Source organism: Diabrotica undecimpunctata, chromosome 9, assembly GCF_040954645.1.
Source record: "Diabrotica undecimpunctata isolate CICGRU chromosome 9, icDiaUnde3, whole genome shotgun sequence".
Classification (NCBI taxonomy): domain Eukaryota; kingdom Metazoa; phylum Arthropoda; class Insecta; order Coleoptera; family Chrysomelidae; genus Diabrotica; species Diabrotica undecimpunctata.
Window position 1 is genome coordinate 45,472,125 of NC_092811.1, and position 25,876 is coordinate 45,498,000.

At 34.8% G+C, this 25,876-nt stretch overlaps 1 protein-coding gene across 4 annotated transcripts in view; it reads left to right on the plus strand.

Annotated features, from left to right (window-relative positions):
* LOC140450061 (proton-coupled amino acid transporter-like protein pathetic) overlaps positions 1–25,876 on the plus strand; it is a 527,271-nt gene that overhangs the window by 492,938 nt on the left and 8,457 nt on the right. For all 4 annotated transcript variants that reach the window (XM_072543492.1, XM_072543490.1, XM_072543491.1 and 1 more), the window contains exons 2-4: positions 2,760–2,818; positions 13,478–13,618; positions 17,190–18,008. In XM_072543492.1, the coding sequence (XP_072399593.1) occupies positions 2,811–2,818; positions 13,478–13,618; positions 17,190–18,008 (968 nt within the window). In that variant the 5' untranslated portion in view covers positions 2,760–2,810. The remainder of the gene's footprint in view (positions 1–2,759; positions 2,819–13,477; positions 13,619–17,189; positions 18,009–25,876) is intronic.

Consider the following 25,876-nt stretch of genomic DNA (forward strand, 5'->3'; position numbering starts at 1 on the left):
GTCCAAAAAGGAAAACAACCGCTAGGGAAGATCGCGTCGTCATTCTTGCTGCATTACGGAATCAGACCCAAACCGCTAGAATACTTCAAGGCCATTTACAGCAAGCTCAAGGACCAGCAATCAGCCTTTCTACTATTCGGCGAAGATAAGGGAGCAAGGTTTGACAGCTTGCAGTCCAGCAATAGGGTCCTTACTTTCCCCAGCTCACAAAAGACGAAGACTCGATTTTGCCTGTGAGCACATCAATTGGACAGCAGACGATTGGAAAAAAGTATTGTTTACGGATGAGTGTAGAATGTCTATTTATGGTAAAGATGGACGCAGTAAGGTGTACAGACGGGCTGGAGAACATTTCGCTGGTTGAACTTGGCACCACGGGTTGCTTTTGGTGGTAGTTCAGTAATGTTTTGGTCAGGGATTTCTTTTGATGTGCATACGGATCTCGTCGTGATCGACAGAGGTGCGTTAACAGCAGTAAGGTACATAACGGAAATCTTACAACATTACGTGATGCCCTATGCTGGATTTATTGGCAACGAATTCCTGCTAATGCAGGATAATGCGGGACCACACACGGCAAGGATAGTAACGGAGTACCTTGACGAGGTTGGTATTCCAAAAATAGACTGGCCTGCTCAAAGCCCCGATTTCAATCCTATTGAGCATATATGGAGCCTGCTAAAAAGTCGCGTTAGGCGTCGCATACCTGCTCCAACAACACCTTTAGAGCTTCAGATGGCACTCATTGATGAATGGGCCACTTTTCCCCAAAGAGATATCCAAAACGTTATAAATTCCATGCCAAATCGAATGAGGAGTGTCATCCAGAATCGAGGTGGCAATACCCATTACTGAAAATGGATACCAGCTTTTTTTTTAAATATCCAATTCATTGCTGTTTTAAAAACTGTAAGTTGATTTTTTGAATAAATTTCCTATTTTTCTTAAAGTTTTTATTTTCGATTGATGTTTTACGATAATGATGAAATTTTATATTCAACGAGTTATTGATTCAATATACAAAAAAATAAATGCTTAATTTTGTACCAATAAACAATAATTTCGAAAATATTTTAAATATTTGGGGTGGCCCGTTTTCTATGACGCGGAGTGTATATGATAAACTAATTTATTATGCTTGACAAAACACTAACGTTAAAACCGAATCTCCCTTACCTCCAGATCCCCTGAATTAAGTAAGGATTTGAGTCATTCTAGTATAGTTCATTGTGTCAGTTAAATATTCCTGCACTGGATATGCGAGCTTCGTCGCTAAATATTACCTTGACTATTAATTATAACCTACTCTACGAAATGTTGTAACAATATGTTATTTTAGATAAAAAAAAATTGCAATTTACGGAACTCCGTCAAAATAAACTTATTTTAAAGTAAAATTGTGGATTATTCCAAAAAAAAAATAGTAAATTGTATTGTCACAAAAACTAGCTTCAGAACAATAATAAAAAAAAATAATACAATAATATTATATCGGATGAAAAATTATAAATGGAAACGAAAAAGGTAATAAAATCAGTGTATTCCATTTCGTGACAATTTTATTTATAATATGGATTCGATCTTCTTCTTCTTCAGATGCAAATCCACTAATAGATGTTAGCGATCACATTTTCCATTAATTCTCTATTTCTTGCAATATGTATCAGAGATTGTATATCGTTGATCCCTGTCCATTGCCTTATGTTTCGGAGCCAGGAAATTTTCTTGCGTCCCATTCCTCTCTTGCCTTCAATTTTACCCTAGATTATAAGTTGGAGCCGTTTTCCTTTTCTGGATGGTTTCGAAAAGTTGGCGTTCTTGGTTCATTCTTTTAAGGACATCTATATTTGTGATTTTCGCTGTCCATGGTATTTTTAGGATACGGCGATAGAGCCACATTCCGAAAGCTTCTAATCTGTTTATATCCCTCGTTTTGAGTGTCCAGCCCTCTACGCCATATAGCAGCACTGACCACACGTAGCACTTATTAAACCTTAGTCTCAGTTGAAGATCGAACTCTGAACAAGTCAGTACCTTCTTGAATTTTACGAAAGCTTGTCGAGCTTGCTCAATGCGACATTTTACTTCCCTGTCCGATGCCCAGTCTTCAAAAAGCCACGATCCCAGGTATTTAAATTTACTCACTCTTTCAATGGACTTATGGGATATGGTGGAGTTTTCAAGTGCATCCAAGTTTCTGGAGATGATCATAAATTTGGTTTTTTTAGTATTAATCTCTAATCCCATTCGCTTACTGTATTCTCCGATTATGTTGTCACAAATTAAGACACCATCATCAGCATATCGTATGTTGTTGATCAATACTCCATTCACTTTGATTCCCATCTTTGCATCCTCCAAAGACTCTTGAAATATGGCTTCCGAATAAATGTTAAATAAAAGAGGGGAAAGCACACATCCCTGTCGAACGCCCCTTCTTATATGTATGGGTTTGGATATAGAATTGTCTATTTTTAACTGTGCCGTTTTGGCTGGAACTGGATTTTATCTGGTCCAGGTGCCTTATTGTTTTTGAATTTAATGGATTCGATACTTTAAAAATAATAATTCACTTTGAATTATTATTTTTAAAGAAGGACTTACTCCGTCATTATTTTGAGACTATCTTGCTAGTAGAAATAAATATTTATCTAGAGATATTTACTTATATTACTTTCACTGTTCACGAAATGTTAGCTAATATTAAATAACAAAATTCGTAGATGTATTTTAGACTGATCTCTTTTTTTTTGTTACAGCCTATTATAGCCCAATTAGACCAGAAAAAGGGTGGTGTTAACACAGTAATTATGACTAAGTAAGTACACAAAGCTCCAGCTTTCCAACACTATATTCATTCATCGACCATCACAATGCTTCCTTTTGAAGGTATTGAAATTATTATCAACGTATTAAAAAAAACAGTTGTTTTGGTATTTTATTCTAATTTATTTTTTCTTTGGTGATTGGATTATTAATTTTATTTAAATCTTGATATTTTAACATGATTTTTCTCATTTTTTGAAACCATGTATATTTGTGGGCCAGATAGTTAGGGCGCTTAAACCTGATATTTCACCAAATATAAATCACTTTGATCAATTTACTATTTTATTATCAGAATATCTAGTATTGATTTTATGATAACATATCTCAAGTTAATGTTAACTTTGTAATATCAAATTGTTAATAAGTCAAACCCCTTACTTAAACTATCTGACAATATTGAAAAATTTCTTCGATTTTTAGTCTGACTATTTTTTAATTACAAACTGGTTTAAATTAATATCTCTAATTTTTAATCATTTCCCATAAGTTTTTTTTTGATCATTCAATATTTCCAAATTGATTTGTTTATTTTTTAATAAATTTTTGAACAAAACCAGACTAATCATCGACAAAACAACCTTCAAAATGAATGAAAATCAATCATATGCTTGCTTCATAAGCATATTCATACACTGCATTATCAACTCACTGACATTTTCTTTTTTTTTATGTTCTCTTTGTCTTGTTTGCCTGTCTTGCCTGCCTCTCTTTTCTTTCAGGAGGTGTTCAACATAGTTGCCGTTTTGCGATTGAAAGAGTCTTATAAAAAGTTAGATTTATATTTGGTGTGATTCCTTTTTCCCGAGAAATATAATGTATTTCCATAAATGAAACGTATTATGTATTTTCAAATGAAAATACAAAAATTTCATAAAATATATTTGATCTTGTGTTCGGATAATGCTTGTTTTTAAACTCTAATTTATAATTATAATTTTTCTTACCAAAATAAGCAAATTAAACGCCACGGTAATAGAGTAATTTTAAGATACTCCCTCAATATATATATAACCTCTTATAGAAAAAAAGAGAAGTTGCAATATTCTGAAGCAAGAGAACTTTTTTGTCCCTGGTAGTTTTTGTTTTTGATATCACCATCCATTTTATTTTTCTCACATTTCATTTGAGTCCGAAAATAGTTGGTTTTGATTGCAATCTCTCTCTCTCTCTCTCTCTCTCTCTCTATATATATATATATATATATATATATATATATATATATATATATATATATATATATATATATATCTTTCGATCTTTCTCTATTGATATATCTCGATTTCTCTCTCGATATCTTGCTTTCTATCTCTCTCTCGATCCTCCCTTTTAAATCGCTCTCTAATCTGTCTAATCTCTTTATCTCTGTCTATCTCCAGTGGTAATAGAGAATGTTTCCATGGTCTGTTTTCCTATTCTGGCCTTAGCGACTGCATTCTCGATACATATTTTTGGTAAATTAATGATCTTACTGAGTAGACCTATATTTTCTATGTTCATCAACACACTATCTCTTGCGACACTATCATACGCTTGTCGAAAATCTATGAACAACTGTTGTAACTTTTTTATCGAATTTCCGATTTTTTTCCATCAGTTGCCTGATAGTAAAAAGTTTTATCTATTGTTGATCTTCCCGATCGAAAGCTGCCCTGATAGTCCCCGCGGTTCTCTTCTGCATATGGGGTTATTCTACTTCTCAATATATTTGATAATACCTTGTACGTTATATTGAACAGCGTTATCTTCTTGTTTTAGTGTCGACTCCACCAATGAAGATTGGCTATAACCATTGCAAATTCGTCTCTATTTTCTGCTTAAGCGTTTGTTTGTTTAACCCGGTCCAGTCGGGAATGTTTTGCAACTAGGATATTTTTGTCATCTACCAGGACCCTCTTTTCCTTCGATTTTACCCTTTATAATCAGCTGCAACAACTCGTACTTCTCATTTCTAAGCATGTGCCCCAAAAATGGTACCTTTCTCCTTTTAATGGGTAAAAAATTCTCTGTCAATTCCCACTCTGTACAACACTACTCCATTTTTAATATGACCAGTCCATGGTATTTTACAAATTTGGATTTCTTACAAAGAAATCCAAATATTGTGTTATGAAGACGACGCCGCATTAATCGCCGACTCCAAAGATTAACAAACGTCTTCAATACAACAGCGAAGAAATAAAATATGATAATATCAGCAGAAAAAACCAAATGTATGACACTAAATACCCACTACGATGTAAAATCGAAATTGATGGGAAAATAATAAAGCAGGAAGCAAGGTTTAGATAGCAAGTAAAGCGGCGAGATCTCTTAATGATATAATCTAGAAGAACAAACACCTAAGACAAGACACAAAAACAAGACCTGACACATCTAAAACGAGAAGACTACTAGAAACAACAGAGATAAAAATACTCCGACGAATATCAGGGGAAAGGTCTGTTGGATAGAGAGAGAAGCGAAAACATAAGAAGAGCATTCAATATAGAAGACATAAATGAATTGGTGACAAAATGGAAACAGGAGTGGAACGTATACATTAGTAGAATGTATGAAGGAAAAGCCACATCTCAAAATCTTCCAGTTTTCTCATTAAGTCAACATTAACAGTCAAACTTCGGCACCATAGCCGAGTACAGCTCTACAGATTACTGGCTGGCGAATCTATCTTTGTAATCAGACAAATTATTTGATTAAAAGCAAGTTAGCAATTATCTGTAGATCGTGATCATCTAAGACAACTTCTTTAAGAATATGGAATGGTTTCTCATGCTGGGCCTAGCGCATTTTCATAATAAATGCTTCTTTAGTTTTGAGACCGACATAAAACCCAAACTTAGTGGCACCAATTATTGTAAAATTCATTTTCAATATTTTTTACGTTGGTTAGTCTCTTCAGTAATTTCAGTATTTGTTACAAAATAAACTCGTTGATAACAATTAAAATTAAAGGTCTAATCATATCAAAATCAGCTATTGGTAGCTCCAGCTACACAACTTATTAACGTTTTAAAAATATATAGTATCTTTTTTGGAAATACATTGTGTTCCTCGTTACCAATTTGATTTACCGGATTTTACTAATATTTTTTTCCAAAAAGGTCTCGTTTATATATTGTTTTTGCCGTACGAAACATATGTGCCAGTTTTTGTAGGGTAGCCACGCATTTATACATGGTTCGGCTATAGTATTGTGTTGATTATATTTTGATAGTTTTGTAAGATTATCGGCATCTTAAACCGGAGCTGCTTGAAGTATGCTGATACCGCATGTCATGTGGTTTGATGCTGCTGTGGGAGCCTCGGAAGAGTCTTGGACAACCAACGGTACAATTACTTCACTTTTTATTAAAATTTTTGAAAAAAAAAATTTGATCTGGAACGATTTGCCTCTTTCAATCGTTGTTAAAAATTTGCTCTTTCTCATAGAAGCTAACTTAATATACACCCATGACCCTACATGAGATTAATAGTTTACGGAGCTTAAATTACACATAGAAATAGTGCATAAACAATATATTTTGTGCTGAAAATAATATAGTAGCTTGCACGTTAACAGTTCAAATCTGTTAAAAAAAACTGCAATTGCCAAAATAAACAAACGAAAATACTCCATGAGGTAATAACTACAACGAGAGTTGCTCTGGTAAATCTTTTTCACTATTTATCCTTGATCGTTTGATGTGAGTATATTTGGTTCTAAATAAAGAGGCCGTTGTAAACAGTACAACGGTCTCTACAACAAATACAATAATTGTGAGATGATGTAATGAAATTAGTGTACAGAAAATTTACTGAGAGGATTTACTACAATAAATAAATTAATGAGTCGTGTGTAATAACGGAACATGTGGAAAAATATATCTGTGTCATAAACATAACATGATTCCAATGAACATTTAATATACTATTTGTTTAACAACCGCTTCAGATTTGAATATTCAACCGACTACTCACAACCCCATGGAAAATTGAGCATCAGAAAATAAATTGACCTCACCATGAATATTTTTTCTATCTTAAAAAAAATTATAATTATAAAGATTATAGATAGAAATTGTCATTTTACTGTCGTCGTAGCTAGAGTGGACCTATGAACTTATCCACTCTGCTATACGCTCTGCTCTAGGATATTTCGTGAAGTCGGTGTGCAAAACATCCTAGGCACTTATCCCTTATTCAAGTTGGGACGTTAAATTGTTCTTTTCGAAGGGTAAAATAAAACTAATTCGTAGAAAGCGAAGACAAAGCCTCAGTGTCTAAGGTAGGTGGAGCAGAGCCCCGCTAGTCGGCTCCCTAGAGTTTAGGGCTCTAGGAGAGACCGAGGTAGACTGTCCTTTGGTTTGGAAATCAACTAATATTTATACATAATATTTTACAAGATTCCAAACCAAAAGACTAATGAAAAAATTGGAAAAGGAAGGAAGGCGGGGCGATGCGCGCCAAGAGTGCTCATTGCTCACTCTTGACCGAGCACTTGGCGAATTACAACCAACAGAGAGGAAACCATTAACATAGTTAAAGACTTCTACACAAGCCAAGACAAAGCACATAGCAGAGAAGATCAAGTACCAGAAATATTAACAAGGAAAAAGGGCATTGTAAAAAATTAGATGCAGCCATTAAGGAACAAAATACACAGGGAAGGAAAGGCATAGCCTTACTGAATAGCGTACTGTGGGATAAAAACACCTCTAAGGAAAATAAAAGAAGAATATGTAACACCATAATAAAAAGTATCACAACATATGGATGCGAAGTGTGGCCCCTAAAAGACAGAACAGAGTAAATGCTTAGAGCAACAGAAATGGACCTGTGGCGCTGCTTGGCGGGAATCTCCAGACGCGACAGAATAACAAACGAGAGAGTCCGAGAAATTATGGGGGTAACACATAGTATTGTTGATGACATCAAAACGACACAACTCAGATGATACGGACACGTAAGGAGAATGCCGGAGAACAGAATACCAAGACAAATTATTCTTGAATGGCAACCAAGAGGTAGGTGGAGACCAGGAAGGCCTAGAAGAAGTTGGAGAGAAGGATTTGATAAAGAAATCAGGGAAAGAGAACTTGAGGACGATCTATGGAAGGATAGTTAGAGATGGAGATTGGAAATCGGAAGACGTCGAAGAACGTTGTAAACCGACATTATATATATAAAAAGGGCATTTTCAACCGAGCATCAGAAGTACTACCGGAAATCAGAATAGACGAAATAAATCTAGCCCTAAGAAAAGCTAAGAATAACAAATCTCCAGGCGAAGATTGTGTAGTTACTGATGCAATCAAAATCGGAGGTACTTGCCCACTTATGAAAATAAAAACCCTTTTTAACATATGCTTTTTGGACAGTAATATACCCGACAAATGGCACAATGCTGAGGTAATTCTATTGTACAAAAAAGGAGATCCCCATGAATTAGAAAACTACAGACCTATAAGTCTTCTTAGTCACCTAAACAAACTCCTTACAAGAATAGTAACAGAGCATTAAAACGGTAATAGAAAAGACTATTGAATACAATCGACCACTCGTTCTGACTTTTGTTTATTTCCATAAAGCCTTTGACACGGTAGAATTCGACAAAATCCTGGAAGCACTACAAGCATGCCGCATTGACTACCGATATACACGGTTAATTTACTACTACAACTATGTCGGTGAAACTACATAAAAACACGGATCATATTCCAATCGGCAGAGGAGTCCGACAAGGTGATACCTTATCGCCTAAACTGTTTACTACAGTACTAGAATATGCTTGTAAAAAACTTACTTAACTGGGAAGAGAAAGGCCTGAACATTGACGATAGAGGATTAACCAGAGGTAGAGGTGTGCCAGTGTGGGTCTTAAAATAAACATCTCCAAATCAAATTTCATTACAAACCAAGTACCTAGCGAAAATATCAATATTGTAGACAACGAAGTAGAGCTGAAGAAATATACATATACCTTGGACACGAAATAAAGATCACAAGAGACAACCAAACATACGAAAATAAACCTAGCATGGGCAGCCTATGGAAAATTCAAAGACGTCTTTAAAAGCGATATACCAATTTCTTTAAAACGTAAAACATTTGACCAATGTGTGTTGCCTGTGATGACCTATGTTGCCGAAACTTTGACATTGACAGCTACAACTTCTAAAACGCTGCAAATAGCTCAGAGCAAAATGAAAAAGTTAAATGCTGAGTATATCGCTTTGTGACCGAGTTAGAAATGAAGACTTAAGACGAAGAACAGGAGTTAGCGATGTAATTTCCCGAATTGCCACACTGAAATGGAACTGGGCCGGATACGTCGACCGAATCAATGATAAAAGGTGGACGAAGAGATTGTTCGAGTGGAGACCGAGGTTAGACAAAAGAAGTAGAGGAAAACCCCCTACTCGTTGGACTGGAGATCTCAAGAAAATGTCAAGAAATTGGATGAAAAGTGCTCAAGATAGAGCACAATAGACAAAAATGAGGGAGGTCATGTCCAGCAGTTGACGCAAAGGGCTGGGTGATGATGAATATTTAATGATTTGCAGATATAAATAGCACCATCATAGTAAGCGTAGAGATTGGGCCAGAACAACGAAGATTTTAATTTTAGCTTTAAATAATTTCAAATTTGATTTTGATTATTTATCTAAATCTCGAAAAAGTCTTCTTGGTATGTAAATTAAAAACAATCTATTGAAAGTGGTGAATTCTCTAGATACTCCAAAATGTACATCTTTTGTTCAAAATAGAGAAAAATAGATACTGCAAATTTTGTTCCTTCCTACAATTGAGTTGAAAGTAATTACTTATTTTTATTTTATTTTTTATTACATTTCATCCATTCTCACGTTCATCTAACTTCACACCCCCGCGTCGACCCACTCCATTTTTATTAAAAAGGATATTTATAGATTTACAAGACGATGTATGAATTCTCAATGCGCATAACAAAATATTGATAATTTTTAAAACCTTTTTAAGTTTGATGTAAAGATTTATATTTCCAATATATTCTGACTTCTAAGGCGAGAGTAATCTGCTTGTCAAAAGTTAGGATATTGCTGGTATCCTAATAAATCAATTTCTATAACTTTTTGTATTATCAGATCAAATAGAGGTAAACAAACCCAGTAAGGGATTTTTTTATTCACAACAAAATATCGATACATTTTTCATCATTATACTTTGAAAATATTTTGTACAGTTATACAGGGTAGCAAAATAAACTAACCATCAAAATTCCAATATGATTAAAACAACTTGAAGGGGTAAATCAATTAATAATATCTTGATGCACCTCAATGTAGGCAACAGACTGTCGATTTCTCCTAAACTCGCTTCTGATTAGGTGGTCAATATCCTCCTGAGGTATCTTATTCCATGGCTCCGCCACATTATGTCCCACACATGTTCAATTGGGGATAAATCTGTGGATCTCGGGAGCCAGCCTGAAAAATTGGATTTTGGGGCGTCTGAAGGTAGGATATAAATGAGCATGTCATTCCTCTGGCAAATATTAGAGGTAACCTTGAATCATATGCGATGGGACCCCATACCATAACCCCAACAGTACGGTGCACGTGCCGTTCGATAAAAAACTGGATTTCGTCTTTCATCACGTTGGCTTCTGATCCTGGCTCGGCATCATGCATCTCTAAACAGAAATCGTGATTTATCACTAACAAGACAATCGTTTTCTGCACTATTCAAGACGATTACGTCGAAGTTCAGGGGTATAAGGTAGCACCCAGTGTGGCCAAAATGAAAAAAGACCACAACTGCAAACTCAACGATAAATTGTCTGCATGCCAATTGGTCTTTCATATTCTGCAAATACTATGGATCTCGTTAGAACTGGTAGGCCAATCGGTACTACATCTCTCCAGGACTTTTACATAACCCTTATAAGTTCAAACAACCTCACTCGATAGCTGTAAAATTGAGGTATTTAAATGCGAGCTTTCTGTGGCATTCTTAAATTCAAGACTTTCAGAAATTTGAGAGCAAGACGTTTTTTTAGAAGAGTTTAGAAGAAGAACTTACTGCAGAACAAAAACTCAAAGACTAGCTTGATCTCTGCAACATCAAAATTGACAAGGAGAATGAATATCTGTAATTTGTAGCGACGAATCTCGTTTTGGAAGGTATTTTGATATTTGAAGTGTACGTGTCCAATTCACTGGTTCTATTCGGGAAATTTATCCATTTCGAGGAGGTTAAGTTAGAGTATGGGGTGTAATTAGTTTATTTAAACTAATTACACCCCATACTCACACACCAACCTATTGATTTTAAAAAGAAATATGAGAAATATGACCAATATAATTTATAGAGAGGAAGGGCTGTGTCATCTACAAAACGTACGTTGTTTATTTTTCGACCAGTTATTGACATGCCCTTTTCCCATCCTTCAAGCGCTCTTCATTAAATAATTGTGGGGATAGTACACATCCTTGTCTGACACCTTGTTTCGTGTCAAAGTGTGTCAAGCACTTTAAATGTTTCAGTAGTGTGGTCGTACAGTTCAGATATAAGCTAAATTAAGTGTTGTGGTGTGCCTACTTCTTTTAGTATCTGCCACAAATTTTGCTATTTGATCCTGTCGAAAGCTTTTCCATAACCCATAATCTTTTCTTTCTTTATTTTTTTTAATTTTAATATCAGGGGTCTCTTCTAACCGACAAGACAAATCCCCAAGCTGAGGGCTGAGTCTCAATAGATCGCAGCGTGGAAACCGCTCTACCAGGTACAACACTGTCAGGTACGTAAGTCGTCTACCCATGTTCATCTGTCTAAAGATCTGGTCTACTGGCAAGGATCGATCCCACCGTAAACCGTTAATAAATGTGACTTTACTAGGCAATAGCGAACTACGATTGTCTAGTAAAGTCACATTGTTTTGAGCCTTTCGACTCTCGGAACTCCAAGAGATATCGTTGCCTCCTTTGACTAGAAAGGATACGGCCTTGGAGGCGTTTAGGCATAATTCCACGAATGGTAAATCTTTCAAATAAATATCCGAACCTGCGGTTCCTCTTGTACTGAGCAGGATTACTATCGCAACGAGTCATCAGTAGGGTAAAACTAACATGTCTCACAACGGTCTAAACCCAGCTCACGTTCCCTGTCTATGGGTGAACAATCCAACACTTGGCGAATTCTACTTCGCAATGATAGGAAGAGCCGACATCGAAAGATCAAAAAGCGACGTCGCTATGAACACTTGGCGGTCACAAGCCAATTATCTCTGTGGTAACTTTTCCGACAACTCTTGCTGAACACTCTTAAGCCAAAAGGATCGGTAGGCCGTGCTTTCGCAGTCCCTATGCATACTGAACATCAGGATCAAGCCAGCTTTTGCTCTATGCGAGGTTTCTGTCCTTGCTGAGCTGGCCTTAGGATACCTGTGTTATTCTTTGACAGATGTACCGCCACCAGTCAAACTCCTCGCCTGGCAGTGTCCTCGAACCGAGTCAATGTGGAGGTAAGCGGACGCTCTAAATGAAGCACACGCCGGGCACAACGCAACGAAACATCACTCCGTGCCCTTGACTTAAGAATGCCATGACAGTTACGCACGCGTTTCGCCTTACCGAGTAAGTAAAGAAACGATGAAATGCTTGTTCCGTATCTATTTGGGTATATAATTTTTTATCATTTCATTGTTGGTCGTTATTGTCACATCGGGAGATAAAAGCGATTTTGTTTCTTGTTCATTCTGTCTTTCTTTTTTATGATCATCTGGTGATCATTTTTTTTACTTTTAAAGAAATTGTTCATTTGATATGGATTATTTTCCAAAAACTGACCAGTCATTATTGATTCAGAATACAATTTCTGGGGGAGGGGGGTGGCAGATGCAGGGATGTTAATAAATAATTGTTCCTCATTTAAATATTAAAATTAATGTTGGTCTTCTAAAGGCTGAACACATTCTAAAAATAACCACAACTTTTGATGAGCAGTTTACTTCCTACAATATATAAACACAAATGTTACAAATATGCCTGTTTGAATTGTGTTACCGTAAAGCCGGCTTCTTTTATTGTTTGAAACAGGTTTAACAAAGTAGTTAGTGGATGAGATGTGATGGCGCTAGTTTATATAAGGATCTGTGTATTATTAGTGAAAGCACTCGATCGCGTTTATATCAGCTAGAAAAATTACAATTAGATAAACAAGGTGAATGACTAATTTTAATTTACTTTATCACAAGGTGATACGTAACTGAAACAAAATATTGTTAAATTCTCTAAATATTTTAAATAATTTTTATGATTCCTTTCATTAAAAAATGTTTTTGTGATAAGTATTTAAACAACAAGATGTACACAGTTAATTTAGATTTATTTCTATACCACGCTTATTCATCGTACCAAATAATCATCTCATAAGAATTTTAAAAATAGTCTCAATTGCCACTTAACATAATTCCAGCAGGCGGACACGGTCTCTTACAGTTAATCTGTCAGAAATCTATAAATAACCCTTCATCGAATCCCGCATTTATAGGATTCATTCTCATCCTCGCCCCGAATTCGCTGTTGAATCATAAACATCTTTTTTTAACTAACACGTTCACATTTTCACAAAACAGATCCATTAACAGATATTCAAGTCCGGTCCGGATACTAATTCGATTTATTTACAGTTTTAAGTGTGACCAAAATCAAGTTCCTACACAATCTGCAAATGGGTCCACTGTACCTTTGGTGGATACCAGGAAAGTTGATCCAGAAGTCGGAGACTATGATCCGTTTCAACACAGGGCCAATCTGCCGCATCCAACATCGTAAGTAGTCTTTTAGTAAAAAACTTTATATCATTGAATTTTGAATACGTGTATACATATCGATAAAAACAATACGATATTCGCCACAACAAAAACGCCCATAAACCTACTCCTAAGCATAAAGGGTTCACCCGATCTACTTGCTATTAGCTCGAACAGCTGACGAAGTAGAGATACTGAAATAACTGTTATATCGTTCTGTTGATTCCGATTCAGACGTAAAAAGTTTGACTAATTTGTTCTCAAATGCCATAATATATAGCTTTTATTTCATATATGTTATATATTATATCAGCAAAATGAACTCGACAAAGGAATATCCATTGATGGAGAATACCTCAGCCATCTAAGATTTGCAGACGATATCGTTCTGATTGCCAATAATCCTGAAGATCTACAAGAACAAAAACTATGTACAACGATAACCGGGATAAGCTATCCACCAGTTACTGGCCAACGGCTTCGGTCGGATGAGCTGGTAAGTGGAACGGCACTCTGTTGTCCTAAGATTGAGAAATTTGTCTCGAAGGCGGAAGAAAGTGGTCAGTGGTATCAGAATGTAGAAGGCAACGAGAAACCACTGCATTAAAAGTCTCTAATGACATCTATAGTACAGCTATCATGACAAACACAACTAAAGTTTAAACAGCTACTAGTCATGGAATACTGAAGCCAAGATTCGGCAGGGGAGGTGATCCACTTTTAGATCACAGGGCCTCCCAGGTCGTAGTCCAGAGAAATGCCTGTAACAGAACTGGAAAAGTGTCTCTAAAAACTTAAGAGTTGATTATCAAAATATGTACACTTTTTTTCCCAATGTAAACCTGTGTTCAGACTGGACACAATGGTCCGTGAATCAATTCGTTGTTGCCATCACAGATAACGAAATTGCACAAAATCTAAATATACAGATTGAACGAATTTAAAATGGAACATACAATTTAATATATGTCTGTTTGAACTGCATTTGAAATAGTGGACCAATATAAAACTTGGACAAAAATAAATCCATACCCGGTGATAGACATTGTATAAAATATCGTTCAACTATCTGTCTCCTTTAAAGGAAAGAGGAGCTTGCCTAATAGTCGGAGAGATAGAGCCGAAATTTTGAACTGATCAGTAATAAGACATTTCTCTATTGGAATATACTCATTGTAACTGGGTTAAGACTTTGCCTTACAGGCGGACGCCCCTCGTGGTACAGGGGGTGGCTATACAGGGATGAAGTTGTCATTTTTTTCGGAAAAATTAACGATCGATAATATGGCTGAAAATTTGCCCAGAGTAAGATCTTGGTATAACTAGACGAAATCCCAAAGGACGGACGCGAGAGTGGATACATAAGGGGTGGCGGACAGGGGTGAAATTGCAATTTTTTGGGGAAAAATTAACGATAAGTAATATGTCCGCCATTTTCTTGGCTCATTATTTAGCCCCTAAAAATTCTAAATCGAAAAGAGCGGACAGCTGGGTTGTTACAGGAAGCCATAAAACGGGATCAAATGTACCACTTGCCTGCGCATTTTAGGTCTCGGTAACAATTTTCAAACTGATTTTATTATGATATTTTTATACCGATTGATTTGAAAATTTGTATGCTCACTTCTGTTACTATTCTGAAAAGCGTCAAGTAGAGTTTTCCTCAAAATTTTCCAAAAAATTTCCGTAAATGAAAATTTTCGTAATTTTTTGAGGTAAAATCTAATTTGTAGAATCCTTTCGATTTTCTGTCAGTTATACCATGATTTTTTTCCAAAAATTTTCAAACGATTTTTCCGATAAGAAAAAAAAATTAGAAAAACTTTTCTAAAACATTTGATAAAACTCTACGTCATCGTCTGAATCTTTTATAGAATATTTTGTAGTTTTAAAATGATATTATGATAATGTTTTTTTTTTCAAACTAAAGTAATATTTACTTTACAAATCACATTTTTTTCTTAAATATACCTCTGGGCAAATTTTCAGCCATATTATCGATCGTTAATTTTTCCGAAAAAAATGACAACTTCATCCCTGTATAGCCACCCCCTGTACCACGAGGGGCGCCCGCCTGTAAGGCAAAGTCTTAACCCAGTTACAATGAATATATTCCAATAGAGAAATGTCATATTACTAATCAGTTCAAAATTTCGGCTCTATCTCTTGGACTATAAGGAAGCGATAAGTGGTTTGACAGCATAATAACTACTTGTGTAGTCTAGTTTTTTCAGTGATTCTAGGCAACCTATTTAGGTGGAGTTTTGACTTGTTCTTGAAAGAATTCAGAATCCAGCAGCCCGCTGAAGTATTGGATTTTTATAATATAATTATTTGACAACCTTTTGTTGGCTAACCACCTAGAGCGGAGTTGAGCCGAAATACATTGATTTCGTATGTTCCGTTTTAAATTCGTTCAATCTGTATAAAAAATAACGTTCAAAAATGTACAAAGTTTTTGTATAGGTATTATTTTTATCATTAACAACCAAAAACCGTATCTAATAAATTTAATAACCAGAGATAGGGTTGAGCTAATATCAAAAATGTTTGAAGGATCTTTAAACCTAGGGGATTGGCACAGGGAACATGGGAATGCATATACTGTAATTTTATACGTCAATTACCTACCGAACACGAGTTGTATTCTGTGTCAATAAGTTTAGTAACAGGCAAACTACTAAAATTAAATTATTATTTATTACAAGAACAATAAATGTGAAAAACTAACATTATACTTTATCCTACGTATTATAAACTATAAAATATCCCGGACGAAAAAACGCTTTTCAAAGCGTGAAAGTTACAATCCAATATCTCACTGTAATGTTTTATTATAATAATTTAAAGTTATGTCTAGATTGATTATCTATCATTATTTTTGAATTGAAATATTTTCAGAAATTATAATAAAACACAAATCAATGTGTGGGTACTTAATTGAGATTATGGAAAATTACAATAGTAATAGGAGAATTTTTTAGGATGCATGTTTAAATAAATATGACTGACTGATAGAGAATGTTCGATAATGTTTTAGTTTTTAGTATACTCAAAACTGGCGGTCTGTCGCACAGTCCTGCTTTAGTTGGTTTCATATATTTTCGTTGAACTGGCAACAGTGCCCCAGAAATTAGAATGACACATGTGACTAGACCTTTACACACAACTTAAAAAACACGGTTTTTAGTTATAAGAGTTGTATCAGTTTTTTATGACGCCAACGGTACCTGGAATGTGAAGACAATGTATCAGGCTGGAAAACTACATAATACCATTCAAGAAATGACCAGACTTGGAGTAGGTATAGTGGGCATACGCGATATGAGGTGGCCAAATAGTGGTGCTTGTATTGTTGACAACCATTTGGTATGTCCCTCGGGAAATAATGACGGTCAACATATGTATGGGGTTGGAGTAATCGTATCTCCTCAATTACGTCAATATGTCACAAATGTTATACCTTTTTCTGAAAGATTAATAATAATTTTTAATTGCATTTTTATTTATAAAATAAATCTCACACATTACTAAAAATTATTTACCCAATAAAAACAACAAAGTAATCAGTTTTATCTACTTTTTGCAGGGACTTGGATACGCTCATCCATCTTCTTAAAGGATGTTTGGGAAGCGGTATCTTGGCCATGCCATTAGCCTTCCACCACGCCGGCTTATTCTTTGGTCTCATATGTATGTTTATCATTGGTATAATTTGCACCTACTGCGTCCATATTTTGGTCAAAAGTGCGCATGAAATCTACAGGCGGCAAAGGGTTTCAGCTCTCGGTTTTGCCGAGGTTGCAGAAGCTGCTTTCCTCATCGGACCGAAAGGTTTCCATCCCTGGGCTAAGTTTGCCAAAGCTATGATTAACTTCTTTTTGGTGGTAGATCTCATAGGCTGCTGCTGTGTGTACGTATTATTCGTGGCAAAGAACCTCAAGCAAGTGGTAGATGGTTACACCGACGTCGAATACCATTATGACGTCAGGATATACATGGCGGCCTTGTTACCATTCTTAATCGGCACTAATCTTATCAGAAATCTCAAATATCTCGCACCATTATCCATGCTCGCTAATGTCCTAGTAGCGGTAGGCCTTGGTATTACTTTCTATTATATATTTAACGGTCTACCACCACTCAGTTCCAGACCTCATTTTGCTAGTGTTTCCACTTTGCCTGCCTTCTTCGGCACCGCCATTTTCGCTTTGGAAGGTATTGGTGTAGTTATGCCATTGGAGAATAACATGAAAACTCCAGGTCACTTTATTGGATGTCCCGGCGTGCTCAACATTGGCATGTTTTTCGTTGTGATCCTATACGCATCTGTTGGATTCTTCGGATACTTACGCTATGGAGATGATGTCAAAGTTGGAAGTATCAGCTTGAATCTTCCCGACGAACCGTAAGTATTTTTATGAATAATATATTAGTATTTTTATGATAAGTTTTAAAAATAAGTAAAGATAAAGCTTGAAAAGTCATATGAAAGAGCTTGCTTGATAAAAGGAGCTGAGATAATTGAAGGGTCAGGGGGAAAACGGTTTTAGTCCATTAGCTAAATTTTTCATGAAACGAAAAACAAAGTTTATGCTTTAAAAATAAGGTTTAGTTTCTGTTCTAAAAACTTAATTTTAATTTTACATCATGTTATATGTGATATAAAACCTAAAAAACTATATGTGTTGGTAATATAAAATGGATGCTCGATTTAAATTTTCTCTTGGCCTCCACCAGCACTCTGGTTCTTTGAGCAGTATTCTGGAACAAAACCCAGTTGTAGTATGAGTTGTAGTGTATCTACTAATGTTATAATTAATAATCTAATCTGGTACTAATAAATCAGATAGAAGTCCATAATATAAGTTGTAGTGCAGAAAAATATTTACCTTTACTCATCATTGTCGTTCATGAAGTCCAAGTATATGTCATCATGCTGATCATGGCTCTCACGTCCATCCTACATCAAGTTATTGTAGAAGGTCTTAGCTTCAGTATTGATGAGAAATTTAGTTAAAGACTGTAGGTCATTGTATTTCACACGTGAGATTGGGATTGGGGCCTCATACAAAACGTTTAATTCTTGTGTGGGAATGTTGTTCTCTTGTTGATGGCCCTTCATCCGTTTTTCTTGTATTTATTGGTAATTTCATGGCTGTAATAACTACCAAAGAAACTAGAACGGTGACGAACTAAACTTGGTATAGAACTATCTACATGAAGACGTCTGATTGTCCTTGTAGGTACTGGGCACTTTAATTGGTACATCGGCTTCAAAAAATTAGTCCAAGACTTGAACATGCCTTTTTTACAGTCAGTTACTATGAATGGAGATGGTTTCACACGATTACTTCTTATAACTTTCCTCCATTCCTTTGGAACCTCGACATAGGATTTTTGATTGATGAGACTCATGTCACGGTTACACTCTAAGTAACTGTGACCTCTAATAGGAAACATTACTTTAACATTGTCAAATCGTTTTTGCTTTATCACTAAATAATGCAGATAACGTATCAATGTATAGTTTTTGTTTGGACCAGGATACTATCGCAAAATATTGCAAGATTACGAACAGTCGTAGATAGAATGGAAGTCACAACATGGTCAATCATCGAGCACCCTTCATCAGCTCCCTTTTTAGCGACATTTTCATCGTATGTATAAAACACAGATGTTTGATCAGAAAGAACATGAATGTTAAATGAGACAAAATTTAATTGTCGCTTGTAATAAACATCATTTGTAGTGATGTTGGGAGTGTGCAAGTTCTTTTGGAAATCCATAGCAATGGATTCCATGTCATGAGTTTTTCCGGCTTTTCTTTTGTATTAAGTCTTCAAGTCATAAAATGCAGCACTCTTACGTAAATAGAGATTTTCCTCACAACAACTTATTCAAGTCTTTTTCAAGGTTAACTTTCCCTTCCACAGTTGCAGTAGCAATAGATTGTTCGAATGCAGCTTTTTTAGACTTGTTAGTCACATGTGCTACATAATCAGAGGAGAAAAATATGAGCTGCTGAGAATTATTATGCAAGGAAGGATCCAAGGAAGAAGACGCATCTCCTGGCTGAAGAACCTTAGAGAATGGTTTAACTGTAGTTCACTACAACTTTTCAGAGCAGCAGCCAACAAAGTGACCATAGCCGTTATGATATCCAACCTCCGATAGGAGATGGAACTTTAAGAAGAAGAAGGAAACTTTGTGATTGGAATTCAAACCTTTATGCATTGACCATAATTTTGAAATATTGAGATCTTCCGATAAATAAATTTTATCAGTGTCTTTTACAGAATAATATGACTTTCTACCCTTTTGTGATTGAAGAAATGAATTGACACAAAGTTTAGTTTCGTCACTTAATTGGTGGGGCCTTATTATGCTTACCCCTTCCATCTGGTTTTACAGTGCGATTAGAAGCCAACGATTTTCTGATTGTTTGAATTCTTCGAAAAGTAACCCCGTGAATAGAAATAAAAGCTTTAATACAGACAGGCACGTCACGAAAACTGTCATTACTTTTTACTCTAATCCTGTACACAAATGAACTCTGGTTAATCTTTGCCCCCTCGTGTCTTTTCTGCTTGTACGCCTTTTCACCGGTACAGCCGTTGAGCGAAGATGCAGGTGTGTTTGTCCTTACACCTTGTCCTGATGCCTTTGTTTCGCGCACCAGTCATAGGTCGCTGGTTTTTTCCCTTGGGGAACAAGTTTTGTCCTTAGGGAAATAGGTTCACTTTATATACTTCTTTGAAGGACCACCCAGAAAACTGGGACAAATGAAAGTTTCGAAAAGAACGTTTTAACAAATCTATTTAAACTATTACAACAACGTATTTTGGACGTCGATAACTTGTTATCGGCGTCCAAATTGTTCATTGTCCAAAATGTTATTGTTTGTTATGCAACAGCCCTACCGGTGAAATATAAGTATTTACTAATGTTTTCAGTCCTTCAGGGTAAAACTCATTATGGATAAACCCACTGCTTAAAACTACTTATAACAAATATTTACAAATCGATGTACAGAGCTTGGAAATTTAGAGGCCCGCGTTCTATAACAAAATCAAATTTTTATTCTATCTCTGATTGATAAAATGAATCAACAATATATATATATATATATATATATATATATATATATATATATATATTGTTATGATATGTAAAATCGAGAAAAATATTGGGTTGATTAAAATATTTCAAAGTTCAAAAACATTAAAATAATTCAGATAAGTAGGATAATAACCAACAAACATTTCGAAGAAGAAAAGTTATTAAATTCTTGGATTACCTGTACTAAACAAAATGTAAGCTATGCATAAATTATTTCTTTGTTATACTTGAGTGACCCGCATAATTTTAAGTGAAATCCAAAGACAATTGAACCGGGTTTTCCAAATACATTAATGCGGTGAGTAGAGACAATAGAAGAGATTTTAGAAAGAGGTTTTTGTTAGTTTTTAAGAATTATAGAAAAATATTATTTGTAAATAAGTTTTAGGAAATTTTATAATTATAGGTAAAAATTTGTTTGTTATCGAAATGAAAAAATGGGGGAATTGTGACGAGTTTTGATTGGCGGAGATTGAAAAAGGTGGGATAGGTATGTAGGAATGAAAGTTTAGCTAGATTTAGGAGGGAGAAAAGATAATCAGTTGGTTTTCCAAGTCTGTAAGACGAACAGTGATTGTTCTCTGCCGGTTCCCGAGAAGTAGCAAGCAGTAGTGTTGAATGTTAGTGAGTTTTTGTGGAGTTAGTGTATCTGACAGAAGCTGAAGCAGCAAAATATTGTAAGTCATATTTTTCTACTTATATTCCAAGAGTCACTGTTCAGGCCAACGAGAGATTCAGTTTATCGTAAAGAGAAGATATTCCAAGAGTCATTTTTCACTCGGGCCAACGAGAGATTCAGTTTATCGAGAGGAGAAAGGCTATCATAATTTGAATGATTTATGCTTTTGAAGGAGATCATTAAGGACGATATACTTGCAACAATCTGTTGTAAGATTGCTGATTACATAGGGAGCGGTTGAGAGGAGATAATATAGTCTACAAGGAACAAGGATTTGGACCACTCATCATCAGAGAGAGATATTTTTGTTTTCTGTAGTTTTTTTCTTTTATTGATAACACAATTTTTACACTTAATTTAGAAAGGATATAAATATTTTGATTAGGAGAGTTAGAATAGTTTGGGATTTTGAGATTTCAATTAACATTGTTTGTACCATTAATTTTGATTGTTCACGTACGTAGAACAAAATTTTGAGAATCATTATATGAGATTTGTTTATTGAAAACTTTTGAGTGTGAATTATTTCATTATTTTTATTTCAATATATAGTGTTAGATCATATGTGTTTTTTATTATTCCGGTATTCTTTGGACCTTACCTTTCACATGTAATAGCATAGATATTGAAGCACGAATTTAACCCTGAGATAAAAGAATTAAAAATTGTGATAGAGTCATAATCATATCATTTAAATAATTTTAATTAATCAAAAAATTAATTAGCTAATTATTGCTTGGCGCACCAAGACTTTAAATATCGCAATAACTGGCTTCCAAAACGTGGGGCTTGAAAATATCGCAGCTTTACATTTGAAGGAAGGGAAAGAGATCTGGAATAAGTACAGGTGATCCAGAGATAAAAACATATAACATTGAGGGAATTTGAATTTGAAAGTATTTTGACAATTTTTCCAGGGAATATAAATTTGATTTATTGATTGATCGTAGTTAGTGGATATTTACTGCTATTGAATTATTTGATTTTATTTTCTTTACCAATCGTACATTTGATATTTATTTTGAATTATTTGAATTTTACTGATTGCATATTTGATATTTGTCGTGAAAATTTAATACATTTGGGGAGAAATATTGTCGTGTTCTGAAACATATAGAGTGTTGTAAAATTTCACATTTGGCGGGGACAAAAACAGTAACGAAAAGAAACAACATGTCGACCACAAGGAGTCAAAGCAAAATGCAAGAAAGGAAGGAGGATAACAGAGAAGAGGAAACAATTGTTGAAGAAGGATCGGATAATGAAGGAAATGTTACAATAGTTGAGGAAAAAAAAGAATTATCAGGAATAGAGAAAATATTACAACTAATGCAATTACAGACACAACAAATACAAGAATCAACAAAACAGGCCATACAAGAGAATCAAAGGGAAACAAAACAAACAATGAATGAAACAGCAAAGAGAATGGAAGAAAACCAACGGGAAACAAGACAAGCAATAGAACTAAATAACAGGAATATAGAGCAGCGTTTGGAAAACTATGAACAAGAAATTAAAGGATGTGTTGAGGGGATAAAGAAAGAACTGATACAACAGATAGAAGAAATAACCATAAAGAATGCAAAACAAGAGACAGAGATAAAAGATATCCAAAATACGATGAAGGAAATAAAGATTGTCCAGAAAAAGGAATTAGAACAGTTAGAAGAAAAATTTGAAATGGCGCTACAAGAAGACAGGAAGGAAGTAGAAAGAAGATTAAAGCAAAATGAAAAACAAATGGCAGAAATTGAACTAAGAGGGGTAGAGAGAAAAGAAGTTATCATCCATGGAACAAGCGAGGCGAAAATACAATTTGGCGGGGATATTCGGAAAACACACCCAGTACCGTTTGTTAAAAATTTGAAAACCAAATTACAACATATTAGATATTTTGACGATTGCAAAGAAACAATTAGAAACCATTTGAAAGAAGGAGCAGCGTTATGGTATGAAAGCAAGGAAGATGAGTTTGAAAATTGGACAGATTTTGAAAATAAATTTCTCAACTATTTCTGGGGGAAAAATAAACAGAGAGAAATCAACCAAGAGCTACAGAATGGAAAATATCACGAAAAAATGGGAATATCTGAAGAAAGATATGCTTTGCAGATATATAACAATTCAAAATATCTAGAATACAAATATTCTACCGAACAGCTGGTAGAAATGATCAGCAGACATTTTGAGGAAACGTTGGAAGATCACGTGATTTTGAGAAACTATCAAGATATTGATAGTTTGTGAAAATTCCTTCAATTAAAAGAAGCGAAAAGAAAAGAAATGAGAAATAGAAGGCAACATGACCAATATAATGGACCGGAAAGAAGGTATTCATCAAATTATGACCAGAGAAACCGACATCCCAGATCAACAAACGAATATAGGCCGAGAAATTACAATAATTACAATAGACAACAACATTACGATAACAGGAATGACACACAACATAGAACATATGAAAATCACAACAGGAATAGAGATGCACAAAATCCTCCGAATAGGAATACTAACGAACAAATGGACGATAGAAATAACCAGAGTTTCCAACAACAAAATAGAAGGGAGATGAATCATGTAGCAATAGGAAACGAAAGGCAAATTTCTAATTCTAATCTAATATTTTTAGATGCATTTATAAAACATAAAGCGATTAAAATTGTGATTGATTCTGGCTCGGAGATATCGCTAATCAATAAAAAACTAGTAAAAGAATTAAATTTGGACAGATTTGTGTATAAGATTCCTAGGGTTGATTTAGTGGGTGCAAACAATAAAAATTTGACGACAGTAAACGAAGGTTTGGGAGTACAGATAAGAGTGGGAAACAAATTCCATATTATGAAATGTGTGGTGATTGAAGATTTAAATCATGATATGATAGCGGGAATTGATGAATTGAGAAAAAAAGATATCACCATAAATTTTTCGGAAAATAAACTGGAAATCAGAGCAGAACCAGACAACACAGGAGAAGAAAAGCAAACAGATAGGAAAACAAATTTTGGAAGGATCAATGCACAGGAAAAACGCAAAGAAATCGATATGACTGTAGAGGATAAACCGAAAGTACAAGAACAAGATCTAACAGAAGAGAAAAAGAGAAGGAAGAAAAAGAAGAAGAGTTCGGAAAGAAAACAGAAGAAAAAATGGCACTGATGGACGAGAATCCAGAATTTTGTGAAGAAGTAATACGGACAGTGAACACATGTGAACAAACTGAGGATAAAAGAAAAATAATATGTGGAGAAAACATGGAGAAGAAAATAGAGAAGATTTTAGAAAATTATGGAGATCTTATTAATGAAGTAAACCGAGTTGCTAAAAATTATGAACTTTCTATTAAGGGAAAATACTTGGAAAAATTTAAAACGAAAATATATCCAATCCCGTATAAAGACAGGCAATATACGGGGTATTTTAACATTCACGACATTTATCAGTATCATAAGTAGATTTTAATAACATAGTGAAATAATTTGATCCTAGAAAACTTTTGTCATTTTTAAAATTTAACAAAGAGTTTTCGGCAGATCAAATGGCGGGGATTTGTTATGATATGTAAAATCGAGAAAAATATTGGGTTGATTAAAATATTTCAAAGTTCAAAAACATTAAAATAATTCAGATAAGTAGGATAATAACCAACAAAAATGTAAGCTATGCATAAATTATTTATTTGTTATACTTGAGTGACCCGCATAATTTTAAGTGAAATCCAAAGACAATTGAACCGGGTTTTCCAAATACATTAATGCGGTGAGTAGAGACAATAGAAGAGATTTTAGAAAGAGGTTTTTGTTAGTTTTTAAGAATTATAGAAAAATATTATTTGTAAATAAGTTTTAGGAAATTTTATAATTATAGGTAAAAATTTGTTTGTTATCGAAATGAAAAAATGGGGGAATTGTGACGAGTTTTGATTGGCGGAGATTGAAAAAGGTGGGATAGGTATGTAGGAATGAAAGTTTAGCTAGATTTAGGAGAGAGAAAAGATAATCAGTTGGTTTTCCAAGTCTGTAAGACGAACAGTGATTGTTCTCTGCCGGTTCCCGAGAAGTAGCAAGCAGTAGTGTTGAATGTTAGTGAGTTTTGTGGAGTTAGTGTATCTGACAGAAGCTGAAGCAGCAAAATATTGTAAGTCATATTTTTCTACTTATATTCCAAGAGTCACTGTTCAGGCCAACGAGAGATTCAGTTTATCGTAAAGAGAAGATATTCCAAGAGTCATTTTTCACTCGGGCCAACGAGAGATTCAGTTTATCGAGAGGAGAAAGGCTATCATAATTTGAATGATTTGTGCTTTTGAAGGAGATCATTAAGGACGATATACTTGCAACAATCTGTTGTAAGATTGCTGATTACATAGGGAGCGGTTGAGAGGAGATAATATAGTCTACAAGGAACAAGGATTTGGACCACTCATCATCAGAGAGAGATATTTTTGTTTTCTGCAGTTTTTTTCTTTTATT